Source organism: Oncorhynchus clarkii, chromosome 28, assembly GCF_045791955.1.
Source record: "Oncorhynchus clarkii lewisi isolate Uvic-CL-2024 chromosome 28, UVic_Ocla_1.0, whole genome shotgun sequence".
Classification (NCBI taxonomy): Eukaryota; Metazoa; Chordata; class Actinopteri; order Salmoniformes; family Salmonidae; genus Oncorhynchus; species Oncorhynchus clarkii.
In genome coordinates this window covers 14671217-14695389 of record NC_092174.1, presented here as the reverse complement: position 1 = coordinate 14695389, position 24173 = coordinate 14671217, and the positions used below count along the sequence as shown (strand labels likewise).

Below are 24173 nucleotides of genomic sequence, written 5' to 3'. Positions count from 1 at the left end.
CATCATGAATCAAGTCGACAATCTCAAAACAACTGTTAATTCAGAACTGCAAAATCTGACTTTAGTGAGTTCAAGACAACTGGGAACTCGGGGAAAACGAGCTACGACTGGGAAAATACGTTTACAATTTTCTTCCAACTCGGAATTGTAAATCGGGAACTCAGGCCTCTTTCTAGAGCTACGACCTGAAGATCACTGACGTCATCATGATTCAACTTTTTTTTTTCAAGTTCCCAGTTGTCTTGACAGCACCATAAATCCAGAGAATACCAGACTTTGATGACAAAGTTTGATGACAAAATTTGACCACGAACGACCGCCACACCACCTTCCTTTTTAAGTGAGCACAGCACAACAAGGTGAGTCCAAAACTGTATTGCATGCTGCTGCATAAATTATGTAATATGTCAGAGAGATATGTATACTGTAGCTAAGAAAGTAATACTAAGTGTTCTGTGTAGTAAGCTATTAGTAGCCCATGTGCCTAATAATTTGGTATATGTTCACCTCTTAATTCCACCTACTGTTCTGACTTGGTGGTGCACATGTAGCCGCTAACCAGTTTTTGAGAAATGTAATCATTGAATATTGCAAGAGCTTTCATTGTCTGCTTATATGCCCCCTTTATTTATCCTATGGTTCTGACTTGGTGTACTGTTTCACTGCCAGACAAGGCTCGGCTGATAGCCAGGTGAAGCAGTGATAATGTGGTGGGACTGCTGTTGGTGTAACAGTTTAGCTTCCGTCCCTCTCCTCTCCCCTACCTGTGCTCGAACCAGGGACCCTCTGCACACATCGACAACAGCCACCCTCGAAGCATCGTTACCCATCGCTCCACAAAAGCTGCGGCCCTTGCAGAGCAAGGGGAACAACTACTCAGAGCGAGTGATTTCACCGATTGAAACGCTATTACCGCGCACCCCGCTAACTAGCTAGCCATTTCACATCGGTTAGACTCACCCCCCTTTTGACCTCCTCCTTTTCCTCAGCAACCAGTGATCCGGGTCACAGCACCAATGTAACAAGTTTAGCTTCCGTCCCTCTCCTCGCACCTATCTGGGCTCAGAACCAGGGACCCTCTGCACACATCGACAACAGCCACCCTCGAAGCATCGTTACCCATCCACAAAAGCTGTGGGGGGAACAACTACTTCAAGGTCTCAGAGCGAGTGACATCACCAATTGAAACGGTATTAGCTCGCACCCCGCTAACTAGCTAGCCATTTCACATCAGTTACATTGGGACAGCTTTTTGTCACTGTTATAGTGCAATTAATGAATTGTTTAGTGTTGTGTAGTGGCTTTGCTGGCATCCATCCCACATTTTTTTTTTTTGCCCCACCAAGATTTACTTGCTAAAATCGCCACTGGTAATGATCATGCTGTTTAATCAGTTTCTTGATAAGCCACACCTGTCAGGATTATCTTGCCAAAGGATTATTATTTTATTTTTATTTTTGTTTAACTAGGCTAGTCAGTTAAGAACAAATTCTTATTTACAATGATGACCTACTAACAGGGATATAAACAAATGTGTGCTCAAAATTGGAGAGAAATAAGGTTTTTGTGCCTCTGGAATATTTCTGGGATATTTTTATTTCAGCTCATGAAACATGGGATCAACACTTTACATGTTGCACTTATAGTTTTGTTCGGTGTATACTATAACTTCTTTCAACTGAACAGCAGCAAAAGTGAGGCCATACTTGTTGGCACCTCCCACCAGGTCCAGCACTCACCAATACCTCACCAAGACAGGACATCCTCACCAATACAGGACATCCCTCTCTCCCCCTCAGTTTCCACTCTGGGTGTAAAGCTTGATTCCTCCCTGAACTTTGACAACCCCATCAAACAACTGTGTAAAGTGTCATTTTATCACATCAAGAACATTGCCAAACTTCGTCCCACCGTCAATCAGTCTGATGCAGAGAAGCCTGTCCATGCCTTTATCTCCTCAAGGCTACTGCAACTTGCTCTTCATCGGGATCTCTGGCAGGAGACTCCAGAAGCACCAATACATCCAGAACAGTGCTGCCAGGATCCTGATGAGAGTGTGGAAACACCATCACATCACCCCGATCCTGGCATCTCTGCACTGGCTCCCCGTCTCATTATGGGTTGAATTCAAAACCCTCCTGCTGGCTTTCCAGTGTATTCATGGCAATGCGCCTCCTTATCTCAAAGAACAGCTCTCCCTCCGTAACCCCACCCGCACCCTCAGTTCAAGCGATAGCCTGCTCCTCCACTCCCCCAGGACCACGCTACGCTCCTTGGGGGATCGGGCTTCAGCTCGACTGCCCCCATCCTCTGGAATGGCCTCCCGGACCACCTGAAGGCACCGCAGACTCTGGGTTCCTTTAAAACGGGCCTAAAGACCTTTCTCTTTAGGAAGGCATTCTGTTGATAGCTGTATTCCTTGGTGTTCTTGTCCCTTGTAGTGTCAGCTGATTTCTTTGTGTCTATTGCACTGTCTAGTTGTCATCATTTTCTTCTATTTGGTTTTTATTTTATGGAACTATGAGATTATTCTGTATAATGAAAAGCTCTTTACAAATGTAATAAATTATTATTATTAGATATAACCTTGTACCCTCCACCTCTTGAATTTGTTATGTCATTGTTAATGTTGTTTGTGTTCGATCAAAAGGTGTTAACAATATGCAAAATAATGTTCGGTACGTTCTATTTAAAATAAAAAAAAGAAATCAGACTCGAGCCATAATCTCTGCTCTTTAAACATGATTTTATTTTTTGTGTGTGTTGAATTGAATGTGGTAGGAATTTCCAAGACCTCTTCAGTCTTGGTACATGTGTAAATTGTCTTTGTAGATGTGTGAATGTAGAAGCAAATGGATGGTGGCTGTCCTTCAGCCATCACTTGTCTCCTCGGTAATTGTACCTATTTGGTAGACAGAAAACAGTGAAAGGTTTTCCTCCTCATACATATTCAAGAAGTGGATGAAAAGACAGAGGAAAGATAAAGAAACGTAGTCATCTGAGGCTGCAGAGAGAGAACCCGGCAATTACATGTCCTTAAATGAATAGAGAAATGTTCCGGGAAGATTTTTTTGCCCAATCACTCTTGATAGAAGAATTATGCAAATCTACAGTTCCATTTGACTTTCCCCTATTATCATGGTTTCCACTGAGACAGGTCTCATTCCGAGCTGAGGATGACTGTCAATACTCTTAATAGATCATTTAGGTATGATCGTGTCTTCAGAAATGATTCACACCCCTTGACTTTTTCCGCATTTTAAAATGGATTAAATTGAGATTTTGTGTCACTGGCCGACACATAATACTCCATAATGTCAAAGTGAAATTATGTTTAGGGATATTTGATAAATTCATTACAAATGAAAAGCTGAAATGTCTTGAATCAATAAGTTGTTAGGGCAAGCCTAAATAAGTTCAGGAAAAATGTGCTTAACACATAAGTTGCATGGACTCCCTCTGCGTGCAATAATAGTGTTTAACGTGATTTTTGAATGACTGTAAGGTCTATCATTTGAGCAGTGCATTTCAAACACAGATTCAACCACAAAGACCCGGGAGGTTTTCCAATGCTTCGCAAAGATGGGCACCTGTTGGAGATAGGATTTTTTTTATTTTTTTTAAAGCAGTCATTGAAAATCAGTTTGAGCATGGTGAAGTTATTAATTACACTTTAGATAGTGTATCAATACACCCAATCACTACAAAAATACAAGTGTCCTTCCTAACTCAGTTTCCGGAGAGGAAGGTAACCACTCAGAGATTTCACCATGAGGCCAATGGTGTCTTTAAAACAGTTACAGTTTAATTGCTGAGGATGGATCTACAACATTGTAGTTACTCTACAATAGTAGCCTACATAACAAAGTGAAAATAAGGAAGCCTGTACAGAATACAAGTATTCCAAAACATGGATCCTGTTTGCAATAAGGCACTGAAGTAAAATGTGGCAAAGAAATGTACTTTATGTCCTGAATAAAGAGTGTTATGTTTGGTGCAAATCCAACACAACACATCACTGAGTACCGCTCTTCATATTTTCAAGCTTGGTGGTGGCTGCGTCATGTTATGGGTATGATTGTCATCGGCGAAGACTAGTTTTTTTTTGTGTGGATAAAATGAAACAAAATAGAGCTAAGCACAGGCAAAATCCAGTCTGTTTTCCAACAGACACTGGGAGACAAATTCACCTTTCAGCAGGACAATTACCAAAAACACAAGAGTACCTGAAACACAAGGCCAAATATAAACTGGAGTTGCTTACCAAAATGACATTGAGTGTTCCTGAGTGGCTTAGTTAGAGTTTTGACTTAAAATGGCTTGAAAATCTCTGGTATGACTTGAAAATGGCTGTCTAGCAATGATCAACAAGCAACTTGACAGAGCTTGAATAGTTTAAAAAAAGTACAATGTGCAAATATTGTACAATCCAGGAGTGCAAAGCTCTTAGAGATTTACCAATAAAGGATCCCAGCTCTTAGAGACTTACTAATAAAGGCTCACAGCTGTAATCACTGCCAAAGGTGATTCTAACATGTATTGACTCAGGGATGTGAATAGTTATGTAAATGAGATATTTCTGTATTTCATTTTCAATAAATTAGCAAAAAGTTCGAAAAACATGTTTTCACTTTATCATTATCGGGTATTGTGTTTGAGAGAATAAATCGACATAATCCATTTTGAATTCAGGCAGTAACACAACAGAATGTGGAATAAGTAAAGGGGTATGAATACTTTCTGAAGGCACTGTACCTGTTTACCTCAGCCAGTTGATCTGTAGCTCTCAAGCAAATAGCTCTAAGGCAAAAACACTTATGCAACAATGAATCTTCGTTGTTATTCAACTTTGGAAAAGCTATTTTATTATTGGATCCCTGGTGATCATAGACACTGCCCACGGGACACACGCTGGTTGAATCAATGTTGTTTCCATGTCATTTCAATAAAATTATGTTGAACCAACGTGGAATAGATGTTGAATTGACGTCTGTGCCAAGTGGGTGTTGTTTTTGTTAATTTAATTTAATCTAATTGCTCATTATGCAGTGTGGTAATTATCCGGCAGCCATAGCTCAGTGGACAGTCCCGGATTCAGACTGACAGGTAACCTTACTAAATGTCAAAGTGGCTAATATAGAGGGTTTTCATTTATCGAAAGGTTGTAGCACTTTGCTATTCCAATTCATCTCATAAAGGTCATCCTGGTTTTGATTTGCCTTGACAGAAGTTTACTTTTGTTTCCAGGAATACCTGGAACCTGATGCTAATTTGTTGTTGCATGTACATGTAGAATCAAACACATGTTAGTGGTCAAAACCCTTTGTTCCAATGTTTTAGACATGTTTTGTTAAACATGTACTGACACTTGCACCTTAGATGCATTAAAAATAATTATGAAACAAGATTAGGCAAAGAACTCACCTAATTTCTCAGGTCTAAAGCAACCACTTATACAAAGGAAAGAGCTGAAAGCAGCGGATATTGTGGCCCCCGGGGAACCTTTATCTGTAGGGGATAATCTGTTAAACTGGGCTTTCTACTCTCAAGTTCACAACTCTCAATCCATTTTTCTATATTTCTACCAACTAATGCCAACATTCATCTCCACATTTAGGGTCATTCGCAAACATGAGATGCAGGTGGAAACCTGTCAGAATAAAGTTAGTATACTCTAGATGTGTGCATCAATTTGTTTACTAATTGAAAAATATATATTTTTTTAATGGTTTGTCCTTAAAAAATAATATTAAGTGGGATTGCATTTAATGTCCCAATATTGAATAATGCATAAGTGAGCTGAGTGGCCGAAAACCTTCAGCAAAGCCACAAACGTCTTTAAGTGTCGCTGACCCCAAATGGATTTTCAGGATTCAAACCAAATATGTTTTTCAGGTTCTGCCTCTTACTCAAATGGCATCTTGTTTTCACATTCTATTAGACTGGGGGAGTTGAATCACTCTGTGTCATTGTGACATTTCTCTTTATTCCTGGGTGGGTTTGCTGAATATATCTGGTCCAGCGAGGACAACGCCCCCGGAGTCTAGACTCTAAAGCAAGGTTTTACACCTTAAGTCTGAATTCCAACAGGCAGTTGAATGAAAAGACAAACATTAAATCGTGTTGACTCCTTTTTAGTATCCCCTGAACCATGTTCTTTCTGTTAATTAAATGTTTCACTTTCCCTTTTCATAGACACTCTTCTCCGGTGACCCAAATGCAAATGTGGCAATAGGGCCTTACACATGTGTGTCCTGCACGCATACAGATTTGTTATTATTGCATCTTTTATGTAAATGTTGAACTTTGAATTAATACATTAAGGCAACAGACAGCCGCATTTCTAAATAAGGTTCCAATTAAGACTGCAATTGAGGTGACTACAATTATACAAATCAGACGCCTTCGGTAGAAATGGATTGTGTTGAGGACATTTAAGATACCATTAGAGTGATCCGAGAGGATCCTCTATTAAAACCTGGGCAGTGGAACAGTGTAAAGTGGTTGGTTAGATAGAGCAGATCCTTTGATGGCTAACCATATGACGCATCTATAGTACAAAACATATTCGGGAAAAACAGTTGAGCTTGAGCGAAGCGCTTTGCTGATGAAAATGGTGAATACATCAGCTGTGTTTAAGTTCCTTTTGATCCATTTCTTTGCGATATGAGGTCCAACTTTCCCTATTTAACATACAAAGCACACTCAGATGATAATAAGGGATGGATTCAATCTGTATCGCAGAATTATCACGGAAGATCTGCGTTGTAGCTCGACTGAAATGTAAAGGCAATGTTCCCGCGTTCGCTGAAAACGCTGCGTATGCCAGCTCAATCGGAAATGTATATACAGTGGGGCAAAAAAGTATTTAGTCAGCCACCAATTGTGCAAGTTCTCCCACTTGAAAAGATGAGAGAGGCCTGTAATTTTCATCATAGGTACACTTCAACTATGACAGACAAAATGAGAAGAAACAAATCCAGAAAATCACATTGTAGGATTTTTTAATTAATTTATTTGCAAATTATGGTGGAAAATAAGTATTTGGTCACCTACAAACAAGCAAGATTTCTGGCTCTCACAGACCTGTAACTTCTTCTTTAAGAGGCTCCTCTGTCCTCCACTCGTTACCTGTATTAATGGCACCTGTTTGAACTTATCAGTATAAAAGACACCTGTCCACAACCTCAAACAGTCACACTCCAAACTCCACAATGGCCAAGACCAAAGAGCTGTCAAAGGACACCAGAAACAAAATTGTAGACCTGCACCAGGCTGGGAAGACTAAATCTGCAATAGGTAAGCAGCTTGGTTTGAAGAAATCAACTGTGGGAGCAATTATTAGGAAATGGAAGACATACAAGACAACTGATAATCTCCTTCGATCTGGGGCTCCACGCAAGATCTCACCCCGTGGGGTCAAAATTATCACAAGAATGGTGAGCAAAAATCCCAGAACCACACAGGGGGACCTAGTGAATGACCTGCAGAGAGCTGGGACCAAAGTAACAAAGCCTACCATCAGTAACACACTACGCCGCCAGGGACTCAAAACCTGCAGTGCCAGACGTGTCCCCCTGCTTAAACCAGTACATATCCAGGCCCGTCTGAAGTTTGCTAGAGAGCATTTGAATGATCCAGAAGAAGATTGGGAGAATGTCATATGGTCAGATGAAGCCAAAATATAACTTTTTTGTAAAAACTCAACTCGTTGTGTTTGGAGGACAAAGAATGCTGAGTTGCATCCAAAGAACACCATACCTACTGTGAAGTATGGGGGTAGAAACATTCTTTGGGGCTGTTTTTCTGCAAAGGGACTAGGATGACTGATCCGTGTAAAGGAAAGAATGAATGGGGCCATGTATCGTGAGATTTTGAGTGAAAACCTCCATCCATCAGCAAGGGCATTGAAGATGAAACGTGGCTGGCTCTTTCAGCATGACAATGATCCCAAACACACCGCCCGGGCAACGAAGGAGTGGCTTCGTAAGAAGCATTTCAAGGTCCTGGAGTGGTCTAGCCAGTCTCCAGATCTCAACCCCATAGAAAATCTTTGGAGGGAGTTGAAAGTCCGTGTTGCCCAGCAACAGCCCCAAAACAACACTGCTCTAGAGGAGATCTGCATGGAGGAATGGGCCAAAATACCAGCAACAGTGTGAAAACCTTGTGAAGACTTACAGAAAACATTTGACCTCTTGTCATTGCCAACAAAGGGTATATAACAAAGTATTGAGATAAACTTTTGTTATTGACCAAATACTTATTTTCCACCATAATTTGCAAATAAATTAATAAAAAATCCTACAATGTGATTTTCTGGATTCTTTTTCCTCATTTTGTCTGTCATAGTTGAAGTGTACCTATGATGAAAATTACAGGCCTCTCATCTTTTTAAGTGGGAGAACTTGCACAATTGGTGGCTGACTAAATACTTTTTTGCCCCACTGTATATGGATCTTCCGGGATACTTCCACGATACAGATTGAATCCAGCCCTAAGTCTCTTCTGTGTTGTCCTATGAGGGTGGAAGTGTATAGAGTATCTGCCTTGTTTGTCTTCAGTCAGAGGGAGTCAAAGAGTTTGTACAACTCTAGTACATACAGTACCATCAAAAAGTATTCACACTCCTTGACCTTTCCCCCATTTTGTTGTGGTACAGCTAAATAGTGATAAAAAAGTATTATTTTTTTGTCACTGGCATACACACAATAGCCCAAAATGTCAGAGTGGAATTATGTTTTTAGATTTTTTTTTAAATGAGTTACAAATGAAAAGCTGAAATGTCTTGAGTCAATAAGTATTCAACCCCTTTGTGATGACAAGCCTAAATAAGTTAATGAATAAAAAATGTGCTTAAAAGGTCACATAAAACGTTGCATGGTCTCACTCTGTGTGCAATAGTGTTTAGCATGATTTTTTAATGACTACCTCTGTACCTCACATATACAATTCATTATTTGTAAGGTTCCTCATTCGAGCAGTGAATTTCAAACACAGCTTCAACAAGAAAGACCAGGGAGGTTTTCCAATGCCTTGCATTGAGGGCAACTTTTGGTAGAAGGGTAAAAATTTAAAAAGCAAACATTACACTTTGGATGGTGTATCATTCACTGCAAAGATACAGGCGTCCTTCCTAACCACTGGTAGAAAAACTTACTAAATTGTCATACTTGAGTAAAAGTAAAGATTCATTAATAGTAAATACTTGAGTAAAAGTCTAAAAGTATTTGGTTTAAAATATACTTAAGTATCAAAAGTAAATGGAATTGCTAAAATGTACTTAAGTATCAAAAGTAAAAGATTAAGTATAAGTAATTTAAAATTCCTTATATTAAACAAACCAGACGGCACCATTTTTCAAAATTATTGACGAATTGCTAGGGGCACACTCCAAAACTCAGACATAATTTATAAACGAAGCATTTGTGTTTAGTGAGTCTGCCAAATCAGATGCAGTAGGGATGACCAGGGATGTTCTGTCGATAAGTGTATGAATTGGACCATTTTCCTGTAAAATGTAAACAGTACTTTTGGGTGTCACGAAAAATGTATTGAGTAAAAAGTATTTTATTTTGGAATATAGTGAAGTAAAAGTAAAAGTTGCAAAACATATAAATAGTAAAGTAAAGTACAGATACCTCAAAAAACTACTTAAGTAGTACTTTAAAGTATTTTTATTTAAGTACTTTGCACCACTGTTTCTAACTCAGTTGCCAGAGAGGAAGGAAACCACTCCGGGAGGGATATAGCCATGACGCCAATGGTGACTTAAAAACATTTACAGAGTTGAATGGTTGTGATAGGAGAAAACTGAGGATGGATCAACAACATTGTAGTTACTCCACAATACTAACCTAATTGACAGAGTGAAAAACATGGTGGTGGCTGCATCATGTTATGGGTACGCTTGTAATCGTTAAGGACTAGGAAGATTTTTAGGATAAAAAGATACAGAATAGAGCCATGCACAGGCAAAATCCTAGAGAACAATCTGGTTCAGTCTACTTTCCAACAGACATTGGGAGACAAATTCACCTTTCAGCAGGACAATAACTTAAAACACAAGGCCAAATATACACTGTAGTTGCTTACCAAGACACTGAGTGGCCTAGTTACAGTTCTGACTTAAATTGTCTTGAAAATCTATGGCAAGACTTGAAAATGGATGTCTAGCAATGATCAACAAGAAACTTTATCGAGCTTGAAGAAATTTAGAAAGAAGAATGTCCAAATATTGTACAATCTAGGTGTGCAAAGCTCTTAGAGACTTACCCAGAAAGACTCACAGCTGTAATCACTGCCAAAGAGGATTTTACCACGTATTGACTCAGGGGTGTGAATACTTATTTAAATGAGATATGTAACGCTCAATGAGTGAATGGGTGTGGAGTCAGGTGCAGAGAGCAAAGGGATGTGGGAAAAAACACGCTTTAATGTCCAAAATCAAAAAGAACAAAATAGTTATACCCAACACAGGTGTAACTATTACTACAATAAGTACCCTTAGGTAAAAATACCAGGACAGTGAGAAAACCCAACAAAAACACCTCTCACAAATACAGAAGAACATGCCCGCACAAACAGAAGCGGGCTAAACGAACTTAAATAACACCACCCTAACAACCAAACAATGAACAGGTGAAAACAATTAGACAAAACCAAACGAACACGGAACAAAGGATCGGTGGCAGCTAGTAGACCGGCGACGACGACCGCCACCCGAACAAGAAGGGGAGCCACCTTCGGTAATATTCGTGACAAGATATTTCTGTATTTCATGTTCAATCAATTTCTAGAAACATGTTTTCACTTTGTCATTTTGGGGTACTGTGTGTAGATAGGTGAGAGAAAAAAATCTATGTAAGCAATTTTGAATTCAGGTTGTAACACAACAAAATGTGGAATGAGTCAAGGGGTGTGAATACTTTATGGAGACACTGTGCAGCTACACACTTTAGTGTAATGATAATAATGTACTGTAATGAACCAACCTTTGGGGTTGGGACTCATCTCATCCATCACATGTACTGTATGTACCGATAACTGACAAAATAATGGAACCACTTGAGTAAATGAGGAATACAAAGTATATTGAAAGCACGTGCTTCCACACAAGTGTAGTTCCTGAGTTAATTAAGCAATTAACATCCCATCATGCTTAGGGTCATGTATAAAAATCCCCAGGTGTCCATTATTTTGGCTACCATGGCTAGAAGAAGACATCTCAGTGACGAGGGGTTTCAAGGGAGTGTAGGGGGTTTAAAGGGTTTTTGTGTGTGTGCGTGCCTGCCTGAGTGCCGGTCAGTCAGTCAGTCACCAGATCTCAACCCAATTGAACACTTATGGGAGATTTTGGAGTAGCCATCATTGTAAATAAGAATTTGTTCTTAACTGACTTGCCTGGTTAAATAAAGGTTACATTTAAAAAAAAATAATAATCTAAGACAGCGTTTTCCACCACCATCCCCAAAACACCAAATGATGGATTTTCTCGTGGAGGAATGGTGTCGAAGCTGCTTGTGGTCCTATTAAAACACTTTGTTTGTGTTTCTTTCCTTCATTTTACCTGTACACACGGTACAGTAGACGTAAATGTTACAGTGCACTAGATCCTACATGTGCCCTGTGGTTTCTTCAGTGTAGGGACGTGAGAGTAAGATTACACCTGACACTTCGGTCTAATCTGTGAACAATGAGTCTCTGTGTGTGTGTTTTTGCGTGCATTCGCCTCTGCATGCGTGCATGCATTTTTGTACGGGAGTGCGTGAATGCGTGTGTGTGTGTGCGAGAGAGAGCGAGACAGGGTTCTACAGTAATTAACTCTCCTGTCATCTTTCCATGCTCCAGTGTGACTGACACATCCATTACCAAGCTGATACACCCTGCTCTTCCCACACAGCAGGAAATGGAGATGATTAGAAGCATACTTGCTCAGGCCACCACTGGCCATGTTCTGTTATAATCTCCACCCGGCACAGCCAGAAGAGGACTGGCCACCCCTCATAGCCTGGTTCCTCTCTAGGTTTCTTCCTAGGTTTTGGCCTTTCTATGGAGTTTTTCCTAGCCACTGTGCTTCTACACCTGTATTGCTCGCTGTTTGGGGTTTTAGGCTGGGTTTCTGTACAGCACTTTGAGATATCAGCTGATGTAAGAAGGGCTATGTAAATACATTTGATTTGATTTGATCACTGCACTTTATTTGAACCTGACTATTGTCTGACAGTTCGATTGCAAGAGACGTTGTTTTTCTTCTTCTTGTAGTGTCACGCCCTGACCTTAGAGAGACGTTTTATTTCTCTATTTGGTTAGGTCAGGGTGTGATGTGGAGTGGGCATTCTATGTCTCGTTTTCTATGTTTCTTTATTTCTATGTTTTGGCCGGGTATGGTTCTCAATCAGGGACAGCTGTCTATCGTTGTCTCTGATTGGGAATCATACTTAGGTAGCCCTTTTTACCTCCTTTTAGTGTGGGTAGTTAACTTTGTTAGAGGCATCATAGCCCTGTTAAGCGTCACAGTCGTTTAGTATTGTTTATTGTTGTTGTTGGTGACATTCTACTAAATAAAATGAATATGTACGCTCACCACGCTGCACCTGTCACACCCTGACCTTAGTTATCTTTGTTTTCTATATTATTTTGTTTAGGTCAGGGTGTGACATGGGTGGTTGGTTTAGTTTTTGTATTGTCTAGGTGTTTTTGTCCTGTCTAGAGTTTTTGTATATCTATGGGGTTTTAGTATGTCTAGGTATATGTAGGTCTATGGTGGCCTGAATTGGTTCCCAATCAGAGACAGCTGTTTATCGTTGTCTCTAATTGGGGATCCTATTTAGGTTGCCATTTTTCCATTTTGGTTTTGTGGGTTATTGTCTATGTGTAGTTGCATGTCAGTACTCGTGTTATAGCTACACATTCGTTTTGTTATTTTGTTAGTTTGTTTAGTGTTCTTCGTTTAATAAAGAAGAATGTATTCATATCACGCTGCGCCTTGGTCTCCTCGTTATGACGAACGTGACAGCACCTTGGTCCACTTCTTACGACGCCCGTGACATGTAGCTTATTTAAAAGTGTGAATAGTTTATAATCAAGCTACTGAGATAATGAGAGAGGGGTGACAGAGAAAATAATGAAATAAAATAATAATCTGGAACTGACCTAATGAACTTCAACAAAAATCCTTCACTCACATGAATGCCGTATAGCGTCTTTCTGAGAAACAGTTTAATTTCGTGGTGGATGATGCATCTTTGTATTGTTTTGATAACAATGTAGCATTCTACTATAGCAATTTGGAGAGAGAGAAAGAGATGACAATAATGAAAATGATGACGAGACAAAAGAGGTTGACATTTATGTGTTAGGCATATAACAGGATCTATCATTTCCATAGAAGTGGGAAACCATCATTTGGTGTTTTGGTGATGGAGAAAGCTGCCTCGGGCGCCGCTTCAGAATCTTCCATAAGTGTTTAATTGGGTTGAGATTTGGTGACAGAGAGAGAGAGACACACACACACTAAGCTCCCTTGAGACCTCTTTTAAAGTCACGGATATCTCTTCTTCTAGTCATGGTAGTCAATAAAGCTCATTGTTATAATTGCTCAGCATCCAGGATATGCAGTAAAAAAGATATAACTGATCTTGTTTAGCATGGTGTCATTCTGGATGTGTCCCCCTTGGTACCCTATTCCCTATATAGTGCACTACGTCTGACAAGAGGGCCCTGGTCAAAGGTAGGGCACTATATAGGGAATATGGTGCCATTTGGGATACTTTCAGAGTATTTACTTCAAATAACTAATAGACTCCGCATATTGAGTAGGTTCCTACAAGCTGTGTTGACAGGAGAATAATTTCCTGTGATGCTGTGAACACACGTTGCAGAGATAAACGTGGATGTGTTTGAATATCATCATCAGGGATAGTTTGTTTGTACAGTGGACATATTTGTGAAAGACTTAACAATGATTTCCTTCGCTACTAATGTTCAGGTGCACACACATCACACTGGGTTGAGCTACACTGTATTTAGTTTAGAAATCAGATATCACTGGATTGGAGTGGACTTTCATACATGGCAAAATGACACTCAAAAACTGCAAAAATAACGGAATAACCATTTCAATTGAGTTTAAATATCGAGTTTGAAGTTCATAGTTGAAAGAATTTTTTAAAATAAAAAAAACAGTGTAGGTCACAAGGTAATAGTTCGATTTAAACGTTTTTCTCTTGGTTCATACCATTATTTCCACCCAACCACAGAGATTTCCATTAGGGTTCTAGAATATAATGACATTAGGATCCAGGGGGCCTCAGAAGCCATATTGTAGCACAGTAGTATTTCATCTACCCAGCTTGTTGGCCCACTGGCTTCTCATGCTCCAGGAGAAATAACTAATTTATATGAAATAACAACTATTACGGGGTATCATCCGACATGCCGATCTCATCAGGAGAGCTTAGTGCAGTAATATGGGTGTAATAGCACCATGGGGTTACATAAACTGCTGCTCAACAGGACTCGTCTTCATCATGGGGCACAATTGGACCAGCGTCGTTCGGTGTTAGGGTTTGGCCGGGGTATGCCGTCATAAATAAGAATTTGTTCTTAACTGACTTGCCTAGTTAATTAATGGTTAACTAAAAAAATATATAAATACATTGTCATCTTCACCATTAGCATCATTATCACATCTTCATCATTATCATCATCATCAACATTATTATCTGCATGATCATTGGCATTGTTTATCTCACACAATGGCATGCACATTCATATCACCTCAATAGGATTTGAAGAGAGAACCAAACGGACTACTTTTTAGGCCACAGTTGTAAACTATTGTATTCAGGTTCAATAGTCTAGACAGAGGCAGAATCAGCTTTAATCAGAGGTGAACATAATTACCAAGTTCCCTCCCAACCTCTCACCTCCCTTTATCTGACTAGGTGTGCTTTTTTGTTTACTCACTCTGATAAGGACAAGACAGCTGTAGACCATAATTATGGTAACTGACTGCTCTCAACTTCATATTACTGTCTGTAGCTCCTCTTTCCTGACAAACAGTTTGACGACAAACAAGGCTGTTAACAGTATAAGGCCAGTTGTAATTAAAAGCCTAGGTCCAATACAAAATGATCTGTCCTTGCCTGACTAGGACTTTTCTACAGAATTCAGCAAGTAAAGTTTTCTAAGGAATCAATTTGACATATTTCATTGGATGCTTTTGTAACAAATCCCTGTGTAAAACATACACGGATTATACCAAACATTAGGAACACCTTCCTAATAACACTGATGAAGTGGATTTAACAAGTGACATCAATAAGGGATCATAGCTTTCACCTGGATTCACATGATCAGTCTATGTCATAGAAAGAGCAGGTGTCCTCAATGCTTTATACACTCAGTGTATATTGACGAAAGAGATTGCTGATCATGATGATTCATATTGCCTTTTATTTATTTTTATACCGGTGCATATATCTTAAATAGGTGCCGACTCTTGGCCCTATGTGACCTAATCTCCCAGAGCAAGATGAGTGTGTCTCTGAATATTGTAGCTGTAACGTCTGGCACCATAATCCTATGGCACAGAACACAATCCACTCTATGGAGTGCTCCTTCAACAGAAAGGTGTGTGTGTGCTATCATCAGGATTATCATCTCATAGTTTACGACTTGACTAAGAAGTCATTTTTATTGATCTCTGTTACCTCATGACATATGTGATGTATTGTGGCAGTGTGACACAAATAACTGGTCCACCATGTTTCAAAATTAACTGAAAATGGTCATTATGTTAAAACAAATAAGTGTGGACCCCATTATTAAATGCAAACACAAAGCTTATTATAAGAAGTGACTCACCTACCACACCTGTAGTCAAAGTATGACTGAATAGCCTACATTTTCCAAACATCCTATTATAGCCTGCAAGGTCAAATAAATCTAAGGAATATGAATTGCGTCAGTCTATGCGTCAAATTCCCCTCTGACGACTGGAAACATAATGATTACGTTTTCTGAGGACTACTTATACCTATCAAGATACTGAACTTGCATTATGAACTCAGCTCACATAAGCATCCATTTTGAGCATCCTCCTGAGTATTTTGCTTCGTGAACGACGAGCTCTTCCATCCGTGAGCCTTTAGAGAAAGCTGATAGGCTCAATCGCAACAGTTCTAAATTTGTTTTTTTCCAGCGACTTGGTAAGCACCGGGGGAAATACTATATTTGGTATAAAACCTCACAATCAACAGTTCCTACTGCAACACCACTGGGATTGAACTAAGCATAAAAAACAGAGGCAAGTATTGGCTTTTGATGGTTTGTTTTTTCTTGGCAACTTTGGAATGAGGATAACTGAGTTGAATTTAGAGTCCAATTAAGGATATAAATGGCTTTTTTCGTATAGTCCATGATTTAGCACTTCGTGAGAAATGAACAGTAAGTAAAACTCTAAATCACAAACGTTTTCTAATCAAGTCTTGGTGGATTCTCTCCCAAAACACATGTTCTCCAGTCTATGGCTGTCCCGGGGAACTCACTATGGAGGCTGCTTCTCTGTGCGTATTTTGCGCTCACGGTCGGAGCGGACTGCGAGAAGGACTGTGCGCTCTGCCTCAACCGCATACTGGGACAACAGACGGCAATTAACACTCTGGTAGGTCCACAATTGGTACATTTTGGACATGTTTTAATTCAAATGTTTTTAAAGTAAAGTAACTGGGTGCTACTTTTTCCGCGTCACTTTTTCGTGGGAAAGATTGCGCAGTAGGCAACCCACCTGTTTATTTTTGTGATTTCAATGTTAGGCAATGCTGTGTGAGGTGCATGTATCCTTGGAACACGACTTTATTAAGCTCTTTTTCATTTATTTTGATGCAGGCAGACAATTAATGAAATACCAATTAAATTAGGAAACCCATCATTTTAACTGCATCAATATGAAATGCCATAATAGTTTCGGTTGAATATTTAATGTAGGCAACAACTTGTGTTGTTGGTCTAACTGGTGACAACATGTAACCTCGAGACATTTCTATGCACCCATCATTCAGTTTTTACAATTACATGAGTAGGGTAGTAGGGGGTAACTGCACCCCCCCCCCCCCCCCCCCATGTAATTCACATAAAGACCACAAGATGTCATCAAATTATTTCTCCAACACTTCCCCGGCTGACACTGTTCTTGTTGAACAAAAAAATGTATTTCAACAAAAGGATATTTGAGGTAAGTTTATCAATTTTTTGTAGTTGTAGATATATTCCAATGAAATTAGATATATATATATATATATATATATATATATATATATATATATATATATATATATATATATATATATACAAGTAGGAAAGCCTTAAATAATCAACTTGTTTAGAGAGAAAAATGTAGATATTCTTTTAGTAAAGTAGTAATATGTTGGATGAGCGTGTTTGGGACAACTCACCCCCCCCCCCCCCCCCCCCCCCTATAGTTATGAATGTGTTTCTACCTGACATTTAGACAATGACTAGCCCAGTTAGCGCTAGTTTATGCTAACTTTCTTGCTAGCAACTTCTCTAGCAGGAAATGCTAGCCAGCTAACTAGTTAGCATAAGATGCTAGGAGTACTAGCTAGCAACCTTACTACCAGATCGTCTGAGGTAAAATACATAAAAAAGATAACGTAACTTAATTTCAGTGGTAAATGTTTCCACTAGTTACTGATAGCTTTACAGTTAATGCAACTTTATAGAATTTTAGCTCTTTTACACAGCATTTTATGTCATATAAATAGATAGCTTTTCAAATTATATCTCTCCCATTGTTTTCAGTCACAGGTGGGGACTGGATTAGGTGTGATTAGTGCAGGAGGTGGGCTCATGAGTTGTGCTCCAATTTTACTGGGGATAGCTTTATTTGTGACCTACAGGTACAAATTAGAATCGTGCAATAGCAAGCATAAGAAAATTGCCACATCAATGTTACACTGAGTTAATTACTTAAGTTACTGTTATTAAATGTTATATTTCAATGTTAATTAATGTTATTATTTATATTCCATTCCAATATTATATTATTATTATTTTATTTTTTTATGAATTAAAAACAACTAATTAAAAACCTTTTGCTCCTGAATGTAATTTTAAAGACTGCTGGGATTTAAAATCTTGCATTATTAAAATCATATTTAAGTGCAATTGTACATGATGGATTGTATGGAAAAGGAACAACAAAGAAAGAACATAAAAAATGAATGTGCAGGTGAGTTAAAAAGAGGGACTTTACATCAAATCTCCTCGTAGTGCGGATATTAATGGTGACATGTATTTTTTTTAATTCATTTTATTAGGATCGCCATGAGCTGTTGCAAAAGCAGCAACTACTCTTCCTGGGGTCCACACAACACATGAAACATGACATAATACAGCATATTAATAGGCAGGAACAGCTCAAGAAAAAAAATAAAGGCACACATAGCCTATATATCAATGCATACACACACAAACTATCTAGGTCAAATAGGGGTGAGGGGTTGCTATATCTGTTGTTTTTTTAACCAGGATTGCTGTTTATTTGAGCAATATGAGACGGAATGGAGTTCCATGCAATCAGGGTTGGTTAGGTTACTTTCTAAATGTAACCCATTACAGCTACTAGTTACCTGTCCAAAATTGTAATCAGTAATGTAACTTTTTGATTACCCAAACTCAGTAACATAATCTGATTACATCCAGTTACTTTTAGATTACTTTCCCCTTAAGAGGCATTAGAAGAAGACAAAAATGAATGTTACCAATTGAACCACATCTATTGCAGGATAAATCATTGTTAAAGTTCACCTGGCCTGCCATCTATGGATGTAACATTTTACTTTATGGGTTGGTTATGTAGGCTTCTTCTAACCCATCGCTTTCTACTACATATAATATTTTGATTCAATTATATCTTAATATTAAAAACCAAAGTCTATCAGAATTCCAGTCATTCCAATAAATGTTATTCCCCATGATCTTCAATATGGAAGTATAGATTAGCCAAATTGTTTTACCTGAGCATGACCCCAAAACTAAGGACTTATTAGCCAGCCATACTCCATTGTTTATGATTTTGTTGTCATGGAGGACTGATTGGGCTCATTGATTCGATTTGAAAAATAAATGCTGCGCTCATAGAATGGCATGCTTTGAGCACCACTGAAAGTGCTATTTACATGTGAAAATGAATGCCATATTCTGCATTTGCTATAGGCCTATTGTTTAACTTTTTGTTGGTGACACTTTGATATCTTGATAATATGCAGCTGCTTAAAGGGTAAAACCACAGATGAAACAATAACAAAACCTCACCCCACCTCTGTTTTGGTAAAAGGCTGAGGGATGGGCCTGGAGAAATGTAACCACTCTCAGATTAATAGACTGAGCTATGGATGCAAGGACTGACCATCCATGATATCAACATTATTTATTAACCATGTTATGAGGATATACAGTATTTGTTTACATTTACAATGTTTACAAACATTGAAGAAAAACAAGCTTATATTTTGGGTTCTCATGTAGTGTGACACTTGAACTAAGTTATATTCTTCAAGAATCAATGGATATATATATATATATATAAAGTCCAAAAGTGGATGTAGCACCTACAGATTGCCCCTTTAAGTCTATAAAAAGTGTACGAGTTTGAACATGTGTTCATTAGGCCTATGGATTATATTTTTGTTATCAGCATGAATTAATTTGAGCAATAAAAGCTCATAGTCTTTATGTATCGGCCTCACGGCCTTCGTCAGAGCTTTAGTACATTTTTAAAAATGTGCACCCTTATGTAGACCTAGCCCCACCCACATCCGTTCCACACACATCGAAGGGGGTTGGAGGCAAAGGAAAAACAAATAAATGCTACCAAATATAACAATATGTATAAATAAGACGTATGAAACACGTCTGTAAAACCACAATGTGGACATAGCAAGTTTTCATTAGTCATTGGGTACATCATACGAAAACAGAGTTATCTTAAATAGGCACATAATTCATGTTCAAATTCACAAAAATAACATACATAGGCATTTCATCATTAAGTCCTTTAGGAAATAATGTCTGGAGGGTGAAAATCCCAAAACATTAGATTTTTCTCAGAGTATTATTAATATCACCTGTCTGATATCTTAACTTTCTCTATGCCACAAAATCTAAAGGTAGAAATGTCATGCTTCAGGTCATTGAAATGTACTGGGACTGGATAATCCCTGTCGTTTCTCCTGATTGAACTTTTATGTTCACTAATTCTCTGTTTGAGAACGAGAAGTTTTACCGACATAGCAGAGCCCACATGGACATTTAATAATGTAAATAACATGGGTGGTGGAACACGTAATAATGTAATTTATTTGGAACCGTTTTCCTGTGTGTCGGTGGCAGAAATATTCACACTTCATCATATTGTTGCATCCTCTGCATTAATAGCTACCATTTGGTAGAGGGCGTAAAAGAGCCTGTCTGATTTTATTTTGTGGCTAGCAGTTGGAATGAACCAATTTATCGCGTAAATTGCGACCTCTCCTATACACAATAAGTGGTGGATTTTTTTAAATCAGCCAGCAAAGCTGGGTCCGATAATAAAATATGCCAGTGTTTTTTGACCACACCTCCCACTTTTCGCGAGTTCAAAGTATATGTAGTTGTGGACATTACAGAGTGTTCTTTAGCTTTAGCGGGTCTTTTTTGTAACAGTTCATCTCCTGTTTGTCCCAATGCCAAATTAAGAGCTTCTTCCACATATTGTGGCGAATAGCCTCTTCTTAGAAACCGAATGCGCATCTCCGCTGCTTTTTCTAGGTAATCTTCTGTGGAGTGGCATATAAAGCGCAGTCTGAAAAATTAGCTTCTTGGAAGTCCCCTTTTTAATGGCTCAGGATGGAAGCTGTCCACCTGCAATAGAGTATTTCTGTCCGTTTCTTTTCTATACAGAGTTGTAAACAGGGTTCCATTTGATTTCTCAATCCACATATCAAGGTAATGAACACGTTGAGTGTCACGTTCAATAGTGAATTTGAGATGGGGGTCAATGTCATTGAGTAGTGCCATAAAATCTGACAGCTCTTTTTCAGTTCCTTCCCATATGCAAAAAATGTGGTCAATATATCGATACCACTTCAGAACTTTATTCAAAACTGGATTTTCGTTTTCATTATTAACAAAACGTTCTTCAAAAAGACCCACATAAAGGCGAATGTGGAGTCCATCAATGCTCCATTCGTTTAGAGGTAGTATTCATCATCAAACCTAAAATAGTTAGTTATACGTTATGTACCCAATGACTAATGAAAACTTGCTATGTCCTCATTGTGGTTTTACAGACGTGTTTCATACGTCTTATTCATACACTTTTGTAATATTTATGAAATACATATTGTTATATTTGGTAGCACTTATTTGTTTTTCCTTTGCCTCCAATCCCCTTCTATGTGTGGAACGGATGTGGGTGGGGCCAGGTCTACATAAGGGTGCACATTTTTTTTAAATTCACAAAAGCTCTGACGAAGGCCGTGAGGCCGATAAGTAAAGCTTATTAAAGATCAGTGATACTATCAAGAGCAGTGTGCGGTTTCCTTTTTCCCTTTTCCTTCATGTTGGCCACATACCACACCTCCTCCTGCCTTATTGCTTAAATTTACCATGGCTGTCAGCAAATCAGAATTCAGGGCTCCAACAACCCAGTTTATAATTGTTCTTAGAGATCATTCTTTTCATATTATTCAAATACCTCCAATAAAATAAAGTAAAATAAAAATGAATCTGAGACATTTATTTTCCACGAGATAATGTATTCAGAATTATCTGTAGGCTATACAAAAGCCCTCTTCTCTGCTGCTTTGATGTGCTCAGAAATAAAAAGACAAGTGCTATGAGGCATTAGATGTAGGCTAGTAACAGGCTTTGAGGAACGTCTCATTAACTGTGTTTGCCAGAAGCTGTTTAATGAACCAGATAAAAGTGTCCCTCCATCTGTTTCCCATCTTACTTATTTAATTACTCTTAAAACTAATAGAGAAGTATCATAACATATTGGTATAGGCAAATAGAATCCATTTGTTTGTACATCCAACTGTGTCTCTCTGGCATTGGAGAATAGCGGCCGCACCCAGTTATTTCATGCACCAGAATTGGACTTGTTTCTGCTCCTGTTAACTATTGTCTAATTAAACACTACTCTATATGTACAATTTGCCTTTTTATGGCAAAACATATATCACTATATCACTCCAGACAATATATTATTTCTTCACGGCTGTGTACCATGTGCCCCTTGATAGAGACAAGTCTCAAATTAAAACTAGATTTACAGAAAGGAAATGGGTTTGTGAGCCTCTGCTACACTTCTGTGTTTTGAGGTTCCCATCCCCTTCATATCTTTGCAGACATGCTCAATAGAATGTGAGGGCAGCCTGGACACCACGAAGCTCCGCCTCTGCCGAGACGTCCTATTGGAGGAGGAGCCTGTCGCTGTTGACGAAATCAAACAGGATGGGGTGGAGGGCGAGCAGCACCAGCTGGCCAAGAAGTATGGCGGCTTCATGAAGCGCTACGGGGGGTTCATGATCAGGAGGAGCCCACCCGTACAGGATGGAGGAGTGCAGGGAGGACAGAACAGCCCAGTGGCTGAGGAAGAGGACATCCGTCTGGAGATCCTGAAGATCCTGAATTCAGAGGCCGAGGCGCAGAGAGACGGAGAGTTGGCCAAGCGCTACGGGGGGTTCATGAGGAGAGGGGGGGACTTCGGTGCTCTGGAGGTGGCGGGCAGGCCATTGAAGAAGCGTTATGGGGGCTTCATGAGGAGGGTAGGGAGGCCTGAGTGGCTGGAGGATCAGAAGAACAAGGGGGGGCTCCTGAAACGCTCCTGGGAGGGGCAGGGGGTTGACTCCCCCCTGGCTGAGATACAGAAGAAATATGGCGGATTCATGGACTAGGGGCTGCCCCTTCTCCAACTCCTCCTGATGAGTCTGGACTCTCAATATTGATCAGATGATCCATTCTTATTCTGTTGTTGTGCTTGTACTGTGCTGCTTTTTGTTTGTTTGGGTTTACTGTGACAAAAAAAACACTTAGCCTATCAGGTGATGAGAACTACATTTATGACAACCAGTACTGTATGTTTTATGGGTTTGGTTATTTATAAATTAACCCGTGTTCATTGTGGTGTGCGCGGGCTGGGGCATGTGTGAAAAACCAATCATGGCATGACCTGTTTGCTCTCTCTCTTTGACTTGCCACTGTTTTTAAATCGATAGTTAACTTTTTTGAAGTGTTAGTTGATTTTAGACTTACCTGGGGTATTGTTGTGTCATCCAAACCATTTTTAATGGTTGGTTATTTAGTATTGCCCAGAATCTCTTGGCAAGGCAAGATGAAAATATGTCGGTGGCTAGACCTACTTTCCACCGTGCTCACACTTGTCTCAGTATGCTGATGTCGAAACATGTTGCTTTCAGTTGAAAATGTCCTCGTTTTGTGTTCTTTCTATAGAGAACAGAACAGCATTTGAGACCAATTAGTTGTACAAAACCTAATAAACCCATGAATCCTGCAGAAATAATTGGACTCCGCTCTGTCTTGTTCTGGCTGTTTGATGTGTTTGTCAGCTTGGGAAGTGGAGCTAATGCTACTGTCTCACTCTGCCAAGCCCACCTGATAATAACTCTGGTGTTAGTGGTGAGGATAGGATTCATTTGACAGATTCACTCAGCTTGGGGGGAGATTTATTAAGCAAATGTAGGTGCTTTGTGGCCTGTCTATATTTTTGTACACATTGCTCACGTGAACACAAAATATTAACGGCAATTTCCCTTAGGATGTTGTCTCTTAGCTCCCCCAACTTCACGCAGTACCAAAACTTCACAGCTTGGCTAGATATTTAGCTTAACTTAATCCCCCCTATAGGTCTATATGAAGAATGCTCTTCATAACAATAAGGCATTATTTGCAATATGATTCACAAGTTAGATTTCTACAAAAGGGGATTGATAGCCCCGCTCCATTCTGCCACATTCATTAATATCTTCAATTTCTCTAGTTTCAATGTTCAGAGGCACCACCATATCTACACTGAGTGTAGAGAACATTAAGTAAACCTTCCTAATATTGAGTTGAAGAGATCCTTCTTTAACATCCCTTCATCT

General features: G+C 39.2%; 1 protein-coding gene across 1 annotated transcript; it reads left to right on the top strand.

Annotated features, from left to right (window-relative positions):
• The first annotated feature begins 16528 nt into the window (after positions 1-16528).
• On the top strand, positions 16529-23584 carry LOC139387243 (proenkephalin a). Its single transcript, XM_071133348.1, has 2 exons — positions 16529-16666; positions 22416-23584. Exons 1-2 carry the CDS (start codon positions 16529-16531, stop codon positions 22962-22964), a joined length of 687 nt encoding a protein of 228 aa, XP_070989449.1. The 3' UTR covers positions 22965-23584.
• The last annotated feature ends 589 nt before the right edge of the window (positions 23585-24173 follow it).

Excerpts from the sequence above, each read along its gene's own strand:
- LOC139387243 (XM_071133348.1), top strand. The coding sequence starts at position 16,529 with ATGGCTGTCCCGGGGAACTCACTATGGAGGCTGCTTCTCTGTGCGTAT. Across the intron at positions 16,667-22,415 it reads AGACGGCAATTAACACTCTG|ACATGCTCAATAGAATGTGA; the intron begins GTAGGTCCACAA and ends ATATCTTTGCAG.